General features: G+C 40.5%; 1 protein-coding gene across 1 annotated transcript in view; it reads right to left on the bottom strand.

The window, feature by feature from the left end:
- The window catches only part of guk1b (guanylate kinase 1b), a 45,364-nt gene that overhangs the window by 19,079 nt on the left and 13,635 nt on the right, over positions 1–12,650 (bottom strand). Inside the window, exons 10-32 of the mRNA XM_042057642.1 lie at positions 9,703–9,818; positions 9,529–9,570; positions 8,460–8,556; positions 7,874–8,012; positions 7,676–7,760; positions 7,475–7,560; positions 7,271–7,332; positions 6,839–6,954; positions 6,665–6,706; positions 5,596–5,692; positions 5,010–5,148; positions 4,812–4,896; positions 4,611–4,696; positions 4,407–4,468; positions 3,969–4,084; positions 3,795–3,836; positions 2,737–2,833; positions 2,151–2,289; positions 1,953–2,037; positions 1,753–1,838; positions 1,552–1,613; positions 1,113–1,228; positions 939–980 (exon numbers count right to left, since the gene is read on the bottom strand). Of these exons, the coding sequence (XP_041913576.1) occupies positions 939–980; positions 1,113–1,228; positions 1,552–1,613; positions 1,753–1,838; positions 1,953–2,037; positions 2,151–2,289; positions 2,737–2,833; positions 3,795–3,836; positions 3,969–4,084; positions 4,407–4,468; positions 4,611–4,696; positions 4,812–4,896; positions 5,010–5,148; positions 5,596–5,692; positions 6,665–6,706; positions 6,839–6,954; positions 7,271–7,332; positions 7,475–7,560; positions 7,676–7,760; positions 7,874–8,012; positions 8,460–8,556; positions 9,529–9,570; positions 9,703–9,818 (2,039 nt within the window). The remainder of the gene's footprint in view (positions 1–938; positions 981–1,112; positions 1,229–1,551; positions 1,614–1,752; positions 1,839–1,952; positions 2,038–2,150; positions 2,290–2,736; positions 2,834–3,794; positions 3,837–3,968; positions 4,085–4,406; positions 4,469–4,610; positions 4,697–4,811; positions 4,897–5,009; positions 5,149–5,595; positions 5,693–6,664; positions 6,707–6,838; positions 6,955–7,270; positions 7,333–7,474; positions 7,561–7,675; positions 7,761–7,873; positions 8,013–8,459; positions 8,557–9,528; positions 9,571–9,702; positions 9,819–12,650) is intronic.

The following is a 12,650-nucleotide window of genomic DNA, read 5'->3' as shown; positions in this document are numbered from 1 at the left end:
GTTGCAACGGTTTGGCTTGAATTCCCTGCTACTTGAAAACAAATAAGATGGATGTTGCTGTTGGCGAACAGTGTGACACGAGTTAAGCTTTTATTAAGTTGGCAAACGTTTGAATTAGCCAACTAGCTCCGCTGGTGGGAAACGCATGGGACTCATAGCGCTGCCGCTGTCCTATTGAGTGCAGATGGAAATTTGAAAGACAACTGATTATCCCGCCCCTCGGACTGAGAACTGCGAACGGTGAGTGCCCAGACCCTACATTTTAATGTGGGTCTGGCTCGTCAGGCTAGCTAATCAGTTACTGTAAAGTCACTGTAGACTTTTTGTGATGTGTAGTTTCTTTTATAGTTGTTATACATTTAGTAATATGATCATCAGATAGGATAGAGTGACATTGTTTCATTCATTCATATTTAAAAAACTTGAACTCCTTTAAAGGTGCTATAACCGATGTTGGGCAACGTTACTTCTGTTGACGTTCAAATAAAACAGAGACGTAGCTCGTTACTCCATCCCCCTCCCTCCTGTGCAATTGAAACTCTCCTAAAAGCGCATTTCATTATTTATTGGCTGGAACACTGTTTGTAATGTTTCGTGGTGCAGGTTGCACAAGTTTGTTTTTGTTGCCGTTTGCGGATCCTGGGCTGTCTACAGACACAGCGTTTTTTGTAGAGAGTTTAGGGGACAGGCAGCTAGTGGATAGTGAGGAGATGTTTTCTGTATGTGACAAAAAAAATTTTAGTCTAAAAAAAAAAACGTGTGACATAGCTTAGAGCACCTTTAACTTCATCAAAACACTACACTATCAGATGCCCCCAAAAAACTTCATTGCCTATCCTAATGGAAAGCTAGTGTGATATCAGACTAAAATGTTTTAGTTCCTTTCTTTAAATTTAATCTCTGAAACCCTGTTCTTTAATATGATTTGATGGTCATACCTTTGCCATCTTCTTCACCAGGACGGGGATTCCTTGTGGTATCTGTACAGAAAAACCCCCATCAGAATAGCAGATCAGAGCAGGCATGCATTGCTGTGACAAGAATGGTCTGTTCTGCACTCAGACAGCATGAGAAAAGGAAGTATGCCATGTGGCTGGCACACTCATACATACGGGACACGCTGAAGCCAAAGACTCCTTCATAATTCTTCATAAGCCTCTTCAGCAGAGTGCTCTTCCCTGCTCCAGAGGGGCCACTCAGAACTACTGGCCTTGGTCCTGCCATCACGCTATCAAAGGACAGAAGACAAGGGAGGGGGGGGGGGGGTGACATAATCTCAAGTTAATTTACAGCATTGCTTAATATGATATATCTAAAAACAAAAATCAGTCAGGCAGAATGTAGGAAGTGATATATTTTAGTACATAGGCCTACATGTATGTAAGGAAGGTCGTAAGAGTTTTAGATACCTAAAAAGCCTCCTAGAATTAGAACTTTTGGAATACCAATACATTATCCAGGACAGACATCTTATAAAAGAAAACTCTTAAACATCATCTATGTGACTACATGAGCCAGAAATGCATAACATGTTAATTAAACATTGCTTACTTGGAATCTTCCTTGGAATCCTCCTTGGAATCCTTTTTGGAATCCTGTACCTTCTGTATCTCCTGTTGGGACAGACAGGACATTGTGTTCATTAGCATTGCATGTGATGTCACATGGCAAGGTAAAGTTACCGACATACCTCATGTCAATTAGATAGAACATGTTGATAATTTCACTGGAATAACATCTACATGAGCTTACCTCAATAAGAGCACTTTTCAGCTTTTTATATGCTTCCTCTAAGTCATCATTGATGATGACTAGGTCAAACAATCCAGGTTCCTTACCTAGTGATTAAAAGGGGGAATAAAGAAAAAGTTTTTAAGTGGGTTTTGTTTTGTGTCTGGTTGTGGACCAGGAGTTTAAAACAAAAGATTTTGTATGGATGTTTTTGGACTTACTGAGCTCCATGTCTGTCCTTGCAGCGTCCAAACGCTTCTCTAAACTGTCATCTGTCTCAGTCTGTCTGTCTCTCAGACGCTTTTCCTGAAGAAGAAGAAGCAGATTTATGACGCAGTTTACCGTGATGCATCAGGAACAGCATTAGAAGGAATCTTTTCACAAGTGTAATCTGCCTTGCCCCAGTGGCGATACCTTACCAGGATCTCCATTGAGGGGGGCTGGATAGAGATGTAGATGGGATTGAGGTCAGTCTCCTTGATGTTTTTCACTCCTTGGATGTCAACATCGAGAATGCAGATGAAGTTCTGCGCCTGGACGTCCTCAATAGCAGACTTACTGTGGAGTCATAGGCCAAATCAACACAATAGGAACTAATGCATACTTGTTTAAAAAAAATATGTAAACACATTATTTAGCTACAAAATACGTCCATACTTCATTATGTGTACTTTGGGACAAAAATCCAAGGAAAACACATCATTCAACAACTTGTGAGCAGCTGTATCTCAACTCCTCATATAAGGATTGGCAGATTACCCAGTTTACTGAACACAGTGCACCATGGGCAACACAAAGTGGAAGAACTTCAGCTTACAAAGAGGTTGCTAGATTGTACTTCAAATGATGAGCCCTAGCGCTTTTCTTGGGTTGGCTTGCTCTGAGTATCTGCCAGAGCTTCACCTGTCATCTCCTTTAACCACGGAGACAAGTTTGTCACCAAGGTAATGAAGACGCAACGTTGCCAAGGATGGCACATGGTGTGTCAGGTTAGACAGGCATTACCTTGTTCCGTACATGTTCCCTGAGAATTCAGCATTCTCAATGAAGTCTCCATTATCGATGCCCTCCTGCATCTTCTCCCTGGTGGTAAAGTGGTAATCTTTTGGGGAAATGAGAAACAGAGGATAGGTTACTTACAGAACAGACCCTTGTTTGGGGGGAACTCAGTCAGAGATGGGGAAGGTGACTGCAAACACTTGTTTTCCTCAGAGACATGCTGAAAGATTTTTACCAACTTCTACACAACAGTACTATCACCAGGTCTTTCACTGAAAAACTGTGGTCACTGGAATATCTGTGTGAATGTGTTCAAACGAGGAAGTTTGAAACATTAAGTAAAAAGCAGTTTTTTCTGATACAGTGAATGGAATTTGCAAAACTGTGCCAGATCCTTTTTGGATACGGTTATCATACTCACAAGATACTGCCAATAAGTTACTGTAAAGTCACTGTAGACTTTTTGTGATGTGTAGTTTCTTTTATAGTTGTTATACATTTAGTAATATGATTATCAGATAGGATAGAGTGACATTGTTTCATTCATTCATATTTGAAAAACTTGAACTTCCTGAAAGGTGCTATAACCGATGTTGGGCAACGTCACTTCTGTTGACGTTCATATAAAACAGGCACGTAGCTCGTTACTCCATCCCCCTCCCTCCTGTGCAATTGAAACTCTCCTAAATGTGCATTTCATTATTTATTGGCTGGAACACTGTTTGTTATGTTTCGTGGTGCAGGTTGCACAAGTTCGTTTTTGTTGCCATTTGCGGATCCTGGCTGTCTACAGACACGGCGTTTTTTGTACAGTGTTTAGGGGACAGGCAGCTAGCAGAAAGTGTTTTCTGTATGTGACAAAAAATGTTTTAGTCTAAAAAAATGTGTGACATCGCTTAGAGCACCTTTAACTTCATCAAAACACTACACTATCAGATGCCCCAAAATAACTTCATTGCAATGGAAAGCTAGTGTGATATCAGTCTAAAATTGTTTAGTGACTTTCTTTAAATTTAATCTCTGAAACCCTGTTCTTTAATATGATTTGATGTGTATGGTCATACCTTTGCCATCTTCTTCACCAGGACGGGGATTCCTTGTGGTATCTGTACAGAAAAACCCCCATCAGAATAGCAGATCAGAGCAGGTGTGCATTGCTGTGACAAGAATGGTCTGTTCTGCACTCAGACAGCATGAGAAAAGGAAGTATGCCATGTGGCTGGCACACTCATACATACGGGACACGCTGAAGCCAAATACTCCTTCATAATCCTTCATAAGCCTCTTCAGCAGAGTGCTCTTCCCTGCTCCAGACGGGCCACTCAGAACTACTGGCCTGGGTCCTGCCATCACGCTATCAAAGGACAGAAGACAAGGGGGGGGGGGGGGGGGGGGGGTGACATAATCTCAAAGTCATTTACAGTATTGCTTAATATGATATATCTAAAAAAAAAAATCAGTCAGGCAGAATGTAGGAAGGGATATATTTTAGTACATAGGCCTATGTAAGGAAGGTCGTAAGAGTTTTAGATACCTAAAAAGCCTCCTAGAATTAGAACTTTTGAAATACCAATACATTATCCAGGACAGACATCTTATAAAAGAAAACTCTTAAACATGATCTATGTGACTACATGAGCCAGAAAGGGATAACATGTTAATTAAACATTGCTTACTTGGAATCTTCCTTGGAATCCTCCTTGGAATCCTTTTTGGAATCCTGTACCTTCTGTATCTCCTGTTGGGACAGACAGAACATTGTGTTCATTAGCAGCATTGCATCTGATGTCACATGGCAAGGTAAAGTTACCAACATACCTTATGTCAATTAGATAGAACATGTTGATAATTTCACTGGAATAACATCTACATGAGCTTACCTCAATAAGAGCACTCTTCAGCTTTTCATATGCTTCCTCTAAGTCATCATTGATGATGACTAGGTCAAACAATCCAGGTTCCTTACCTAGTGATTAAAAGGGGGAATAAAGAAAAAGTTTGTAAGTGGGTTTTGTTTTGTGTCTGGTTGTGGACCAGGAGTTGAAAATAAAAGATTTTTTTATGGATGGTTTTGGACTTACTGAGCTCCATGTCTGTCCTTGCAGCGTCCAAACGCTTCTCTAAACTGTCATCTGTCTCAGTCTGTCTGTCTCTCAGACGCTTTTCCTGAAGAAGAAGAAGCAGATTTATGACATAGTTTACCGTGATGCGTCAGGAACAGCATTAGAAGGACTCTCTTCACAGGTGCTATCTGTCTTGCCCCAGTGGTGACACCTTACCAGGATCTCCATTGAGGGGGGCTGGATAGAGATGTAGATGGGGTTGAGGTCAGTCTCCTTGATGTTTTTCACTCCTTGGATGTCAACATCGAGAATGCAGATGAGGTTCTGCGCCTGGACGTCCTCAATAGCAGACTTACTGTGGAGTCATAGGCCAAATCAACACAATAGGAACTAATGCATACTTGTTTAAAAAAATATGTAAACACATTATTTAGCTACAAAATAATCCCATACTTCATTATGTGTACTTTGGGACAAAAATCCAAGGAAAACACATCATTCAACAACTTGTGAGCAGGCTGTATCTCAACTCATCATATAAGGATTGGCAGATTACCCAGTTTACTGAACACAGTGCACCATGGGCAACACAAAGTGGAAGAACTTCAGCTTACAAAGAGGTTGCTAGATTGTACTTCAAATGATGAGCCCTAGCGCTTTTCTTGGGTTGGCTTGCTCTGAGTATCTGCCAGAGCTTCACCTGTCATCTCCTTTAACCACGGAGACAAGTTTGTCACCAAGGTAATGAAGACGCAAAGTTGCCAAGGATGGCACATGGTGTGTCAGGTTAGACAGGCATTACCTTGTTCCGTACATGTTCCCTGAGAATTCAGCATTCTCAATGAAGTCTCCATTATCGATGCCCTCCTGCATCTTCTCCCTGCTGGTAAAGTGGTAATCTTTTGGGGAAATGAGAAACAGAGGATAGGTTACTTACAGAACAGACCCTTGTTTGGGGGGAACTCAATCAGAGATGGGGAAGGTAAGTACACATACTTGTTTTCCTCAGAGACATGCTGAAAGATTTTTACCAACTTCTACACAACAGTACTATCACCAGGTCTTTCACTGAAAAACTGTGGTCACTGCAATATCTGTGTGAATGTGTTCAAATGAGGAAGTTTGAAACATTAAGTAAAAAGCAGTTTTTTCTGACACAGTGAATGGAATTTGCAAAACTGTGCCAGATCCTTTTTGGATATGGTTATCATACTCACAAGATACTGCTAATCAGTTACTGTAAAGTCACTGTAGACTTTTTGTGATGTGTAGTTTATTTTATAGTTGTTATACATTTAGTAATATGATTATCAGATAGGATAGAGTGACATTGTTTCATTCATTCATATTTGAAAAACTTAATCTCCCTTAAAGGTGCTATAACCGATGTTGGGCAACGTCACTTCTGTTGATGTTCAAATAAAACAGAGACGTAGCTCGTTACTCCATCCCCCTCCCTCCTGTGCAATTGAAAATCTCCTAAAAGCGCATTTCATTATTTATTGGCTGGAACACTGTTTGTTATGTTTCGTGGTGCAGGTTGCACAAGTTTGTTTTTGTTGCCATTTGCGGATCCTGGGCTGTCTACAGACACAGCGTTTTTTGTACAGTGTTTAGGGGACAGGCAGCTAGCGGAAAGTGAGGAGATGTTTTCTGTATGTGACAAAAAGTGTTTTAGTCGTGTGTGTGACATTGCTTAGAGCACCTTTAACTTCATCAAATCACTACACTATCAGATGCCCCCAAATAACTTTATTGGCTATCCCAATGGAAAGCTAGTGTGATATCAGTCTAAAATTGTTTAGTGACTTTCTTTCAATTTAATCTCTGAAACCCTGTTCTTTAATATGATTTGATGTGTATGGTCATACCTTTGCCATCTTCTTCACCAGGACGGGGATTCCTTGTGGTATCTGTACAGAAAAACCCCCATCAGAATAGCAGATCAGAGCAGGTGTGCATTGCTGTGACAAGAATGGTCTGTTCTGCACTCAGACAGCATGAGAAAAGGAAGTATGCCATGTGGCTGGCACACTCATACATACGGGACACGCTGAAGCCAAATACTCCTTCATAATCCTTCATAAGCCTCTTCAGCAGAGTGCTCTTCCCTGCTCCAGACGGGCCACTCAGAACTACTGGCCTGGGTCCTGCCATCACGCTATCAAAGGACAGAAGACAAGGGGGGGGGGGGGGGGTGACATAATCTCAAAGTCATTTACAGTATTGCTTAATATGATATATCTAAAAAAAAAAATCAGTCAGGCAGAATGTAGGAAGGGATATATTGTAGTACATAGGCCTATGTAAGGAAGGTCGTAAGAGTTTTAGATACCTAAAAAGCCTCCTAGAATTAGAACTTTTGAAATACCAATACATTATCCAGGACAGACATCTTATAAAAGAAAACTCTTAAACATGATCTATGTGACTACATGAGCCAGAAATGGATAACATGTTAATTAAACATTGCTTACTTGGAATCTTCCTTGGAATCCTCCTTGGAATCCTTTTTGGAATCCTGTACCTTCTGTATCTCCTGTTGGGACAGACAGAACATTGTGTTCATTAGCAGCATTGCATCTGATGTCACATGGCAAGGTAAAGTTACCAACATACCTTATGTCAATTAGATAGAACATGTTGATAATTTCACTGGAATAACATCTACATGAGCTTACCTCAATAAGAGCACTTTTCAGCTTTTTATATGCTTCCTCTAAGTCATCATTGATGATGACCAGGTCAAACAATCCAGGTTCCTTACCTAGTGATTAAAAGGGGGAATAAAGAAAAAGTTTTTAAGTGGGTTTTGTTTTGTGTCTGGTTGTGGACCAGGAGTTGAAAATAAAAGATTTTTTTATGGATGGTTTTGGACTTACTGAGCTCCATGTCTGTCCTTGCAGCGTCCAAACGCTTCTCTAAACTGTCATCTGTCTCAGTCTGTCTGTCTCTCAGACGCTTTTCCTGAAGAAGAAGAAGCAGATTTATGACATAGTTTACCATGATGCGTCAGGAACAGCATTAGAAGGACTCTCTTCACAGGTGCTATCTGTCTTGCCCCAGTGGTGACACCTTACCAGGATCTCCATTGAGGGGGGCTGGATAGAGATGTAGATGGGGTTGAGGTCAGTCTCCTTGATGTTTTTCACTCCTTGGATGTCAACATCGAGAATGCAGATGAGGTTCTGCGCCTGGACGTCCTCAATAGCAGACTTACTGTGGAGTCATAGGCCAAATCAACACAATAGGAACTAATGCATACTTGTTTAAAAAAATATGTAAACACATTATTTAGCTACAAAATAATCCCATACTTCATTATGTGTACTTTGGGACAAAAATCCAAGGAAAACACATCATTCAACAACTTGTGAGCAGGCTGTATCTCAACTCATCATATAAGGATTGGCAGATTACCCAGTTTACTGAACACAGTGCACCATGGGCAACACAAAGTGGAAGAACTTCAGCTTACAAAGAGGTTGCTAGATTGTACTTCAAATGATGAGCCCTAGCGCTTTTCTTGGGTTGGCTTGCTCTGAGTATCTGCCAGAGCTTCACCTGTCATCTCCTTTAACCACGGAGACAAGTTTGTCACCAAGGTAATGAAGACGCAAAGTTGCCAAGGATGGCACATGGTGTGTCAGGTTAGACAGGCATTACCTTGTTCCGTACATGTTCCCTGAGAATTCAGCATTCTCAATGAAGTCTCCATTATCGATGCCCTCCTGCATCTTCTCCCTGCTGGTAAAGTGGTAATCTTTTGGGGAAATGAGAAACAGAGGATAGGTTACTTACAGAACAGACCCTTGTTTGGGGGGAACTCAATCAGAGATGGGGAAGGTAAGTACACATACTTGTTTTCCTCAGAGACATGCTGAAAGATTTTTACCAACTTCTACACAACAGTACTATCACCAGGTCTTTCACTGAAAAACTGTGGTCACTGCAATATCTGTGTGAATGTGTTCAAATGAGGAAGTTTGAAACATTAAGTAAAAAGCAGTTTTTTCTGACACAGTGAATGGAATTTGCAAAACTGTGCCAGATCCTTTTTGGATATGGTTATCATACTCACAAGATACTGCTAATCAGTTACTGTAAAGTCACTGTAGACTTTTTGTGATGTGTAGTTTATTTTATAGTTGTTATACATTTAGTAATATGATTATCAGATAGGATAGAGTGACATTGTTTCATTCATTCATATTTGAAAAACTTAATCTCCCTTAAAGGTGCTATAACCGATGTTGGGCAACGTCACTTCTGTTGATGTTCAAATAAAACAGAGACGTAGCTCGTTACTCCATCCCCCTCCCTCCTGTGCAATTGAAAATCTCCTAAAAGCGCATTTCATTATTTATTGGCTGGAACACTGTTTGTTATGTTTCGTGGTGCAGGTTGCACAAGTTTGTTTTTGTTGCCATTTGCGGATCCTGGGCTGTCTACAGACACAGCGTTTTTTGTACAGTGTTTAGGGGACAGGCAGCTAGCGGAAAGTGAGGAGATGTTTTCTGTATGTGACAAAAAGTGTTTTAGTCGTGTGTGTGACATTGCTTAGAGCACCTTTAACTTCATCAAATCACTACACTATCAGATGCCCCCAAATAACTTTATTGGCTATCCCAATGGAAAGCTAGTGTGATATCAGTCTAAAATTGTTTAGTGACTTTCTTTCAATTTAATCTCTGAAACCCTGTTCTTTAATATGATTTGATGTGTATGGTCATACCTTTGCCATCTTCTTCACCAGGACGGGGATTCCTTGTGGTATCTGTACAGAAAAACCCCCATCAGAATAGCAGATCAGAGCAGGTGTGCATTGCTGTGACAAGAATGGTCTGTTCTGCACTCAGACAGCATGAGAAAAGGAAGTATGCCATGTGGCTGGCACACTCATACATACGGGACACGCTGAAGCCAAAGACTCCTTCATAATTCTTCATAAGCCTCTTCAGCAGAGTGCTCTTCCCTGCTCCAGAGGGGCCACTCAGAACTACTGGCCTGGGTCCTGCCATCACGCTATCAAAGGACAGAAGACAAGGGGGGGGGGGGGGGGTGACATAATCTCAAGGTCATTTACAGTATTGCTTAATATAGTATAGCATCACGTTATCAAAGGACAGATGATGAATGGTTATGTAGCACCCACCAATGTAATTACTTCTCACCAACATAATAAACCACCAACGTAATACAAATCTGCATTTTTAAAACATAATAATCCTGACAATATAATCATTTCCCACTAATGTCATGAACCAACTAGATGTACCGCAAATCGGTACGAAATATGACCGCAAGCTAATCAGTCCTGCACATTTTCTCCGCAAAAATAAATAATTCTTGTCATTTTGCATCCATCTCCTACTCCATCCCCTACTCTTGCAACTTTTGTGTATGTAAATGAGTGTGTGCATAGTGTGTGTTTGTTTTTGTGTATATGTGTGCTTATCTGTTTGTGTTTGCTTGTGAGTGTGTGTGGGTGGGTAATAGTGTGTGTGTGTATGTCTACTTCCTGTGTGTGTGTGTGTGTGTGCCTGCTTGCCTGCATGTGTGTGTGTTTTTATGTGTGTGTGCGTGTGGGTGTGTTAATGTGTGTGTGTGTGTGTGTGGACGTGTGTGCATAGGTGTGCATGTGCATGCGTGCGTGCATTCGTGCATGCGTGTGTGTGTTTATGTGTGTGAGTGTGTGCAGCTCATATAACCCCTCATGAATGGTATTACATGAAACTTGGCATGCATTCAGAGGGTTTCATAATGATCCTACACACAAATTTCGTGCAGTTCTTAATCTGTCAGCCAAAGATACCTGCGATTACAACGCTTCGTTTTTGCCTTTTCATTTCAAACTAGGTGGAGCTACATCTCAAATGAGTGGATATGGGATGTGTTGACATGGCCCCAGGAGACCAACGTACCAAAATAATTTGGTCATCTTAGGCCCTATGGTCCTCGAGATATTCACAGAAAACGGTGTCCGGCCATCTACAGGACAATTGGTACCATCACTAAATCTACACATATGTTTATTTATTGTATGGCTCCCCACAAACGGAATTCCACGAAACTTGGCATGCATTCAGAGGGTTTCATAATGATCCTACACTTCAAATATTGTGCAGTTTTGAACATGTCCGCCAAAGATACCTGCGATTACAACGCCTCGTTTTTGCCTTTTGATCTCTAACTAGGTGGCGCTACACCTCAAATGTGTAGATGTGTGGTGTTGACATGGCCCCTTGAGACCAACATATGAAAAAAGGTTGGTCATCCTAGGCCCTACGATTCTCAAGATATTCACAGAAAACTGTGTCTGGCCTACCCTCCTCAGATCAAAACGGAAATCAATGTGTCTGTGTCATGTTTGTGGGGATACATGCCCATCAAGTTTCGTGCAGCCCGGTCTTTCAGCGTGATTTGAACAGGTTAATTAAGGGTTACATGATGCTCCACATGTACAGTTGATAGATTAGCCTAATTGTTTTGACATAACACTGAGAAAATCGACGCTTTGCATCGATTGAATTGAATGAGTCTTGCCTAAAAAAGGATGCAATGGATGATCGGGTTACAGAAAAAGGTAGGATTTTTTTAATTGTGAACCGTTTTTGAGCTTTGCCAATGTGTGATTAGACTAGGCTCATGGGAGGTGTGTCGTGGCATTAAAAGTCCACACACTCCTGCAACTACTGGGCAGCTCCGGGCTGTCATTTGACACCTGGCACTGAGTGACCAATCAACTTTATGCGAAAATAAAAACAATAGGGGGATTCGAATTGATGTAGCCGCCTGCAGCCGTCTTAAGCTGACTGCATAACGTGATGTGATCCTTGTGATCCGTGGCTAAACGAAGGCAGAGTACCTTAACTGAACTTTAGCGTGCGGCTAAACAAAGGAAGTGTAACCTACCTTAACCCCGTCAGACCTGATTTTTCTTTGTTGAGCAAAAAACATTATCCAGCTGATTTTTACTCCTCTCCAATGTAGAAATAAAGGGGAACACATATTTTTTTTGCTAAATCATGTCCTTATTATTATTTTTTTAATATCCATTACAATGGACGCCTCAACTAAATAGGTGTAAAATGACATGAGAACAATTGGTTACACTTTACTTGACAGTGGTCACCCTGTCATGAATGTGTCATAAACAAGTCATAAAAGTTTATGACATTACACTTCTGTTATTAAGTGACATTCAGTTTTTGTCATAACAAGTTACAGGTTAGGTTTAGAGTTAGAGGTTAGGATTAGGGTTAGGGTAAGGTTTCATGTGTAATGACAGTGTCATGTGTTCATGACAGTGTCATGTCACTCTTATGTCGATACTGTCAAGTAAAATGTTACCAAACAATTTATTTTTTAACATAGTAGGCCTAGTCTTGAAAAAAGGTATGATATATACATATTTGTTTGTGTATATGGAGGGAATGTGCCCTCACTTTACTAAAGTGTGTGCTCATTTTACTAAATTGTACACTCGTTTTACTAAATTGTGCTCTCATTTTCCTAGATTGTGCACTCAATTTAGAAAAATCATGTGCTTGTTTTACTAAACAGTGTGTTTATTTTACTACATTTTGGGCTCATTTGCTAAATTGCACTCTCATTTTACTACATCACATTCTCATTTTAATGTTTGAAAAATTAAATGAGTGCACAATTTAGTCAAATGAGCGTACTACTTACTAAAATGAGTGCACTTTTAAGTAAAATGAGAGCACAATTTATTAGAAAGAGCACACTATGTAATTAAACGAGAGCACAATACACAAAATTGTGTCCAAAATCTAGTAAAACAAGCACAGAATTTAGTAAAGTGAGCACATGATTTAGTAAAATGAGTGTATG

This window comes from Alosa sapidissima, chromosome 12 (genome assembly GCF_018492685.1).
Source record: "Alosa sapidissima isolate fAloSap1 chromosome 12, fAloSap1.pri, whole genome shotgun sequence".
Classification (NCBI taxonomy): Eukaryota; Metazoa; Chordata; class Actinopteri; order Clupeiformes; family Clupeidae; genus Alosa; species Alosa sapidissima.
This window is presented reverse-complemented; position numbering and strand designations above follow the sequence as displayed.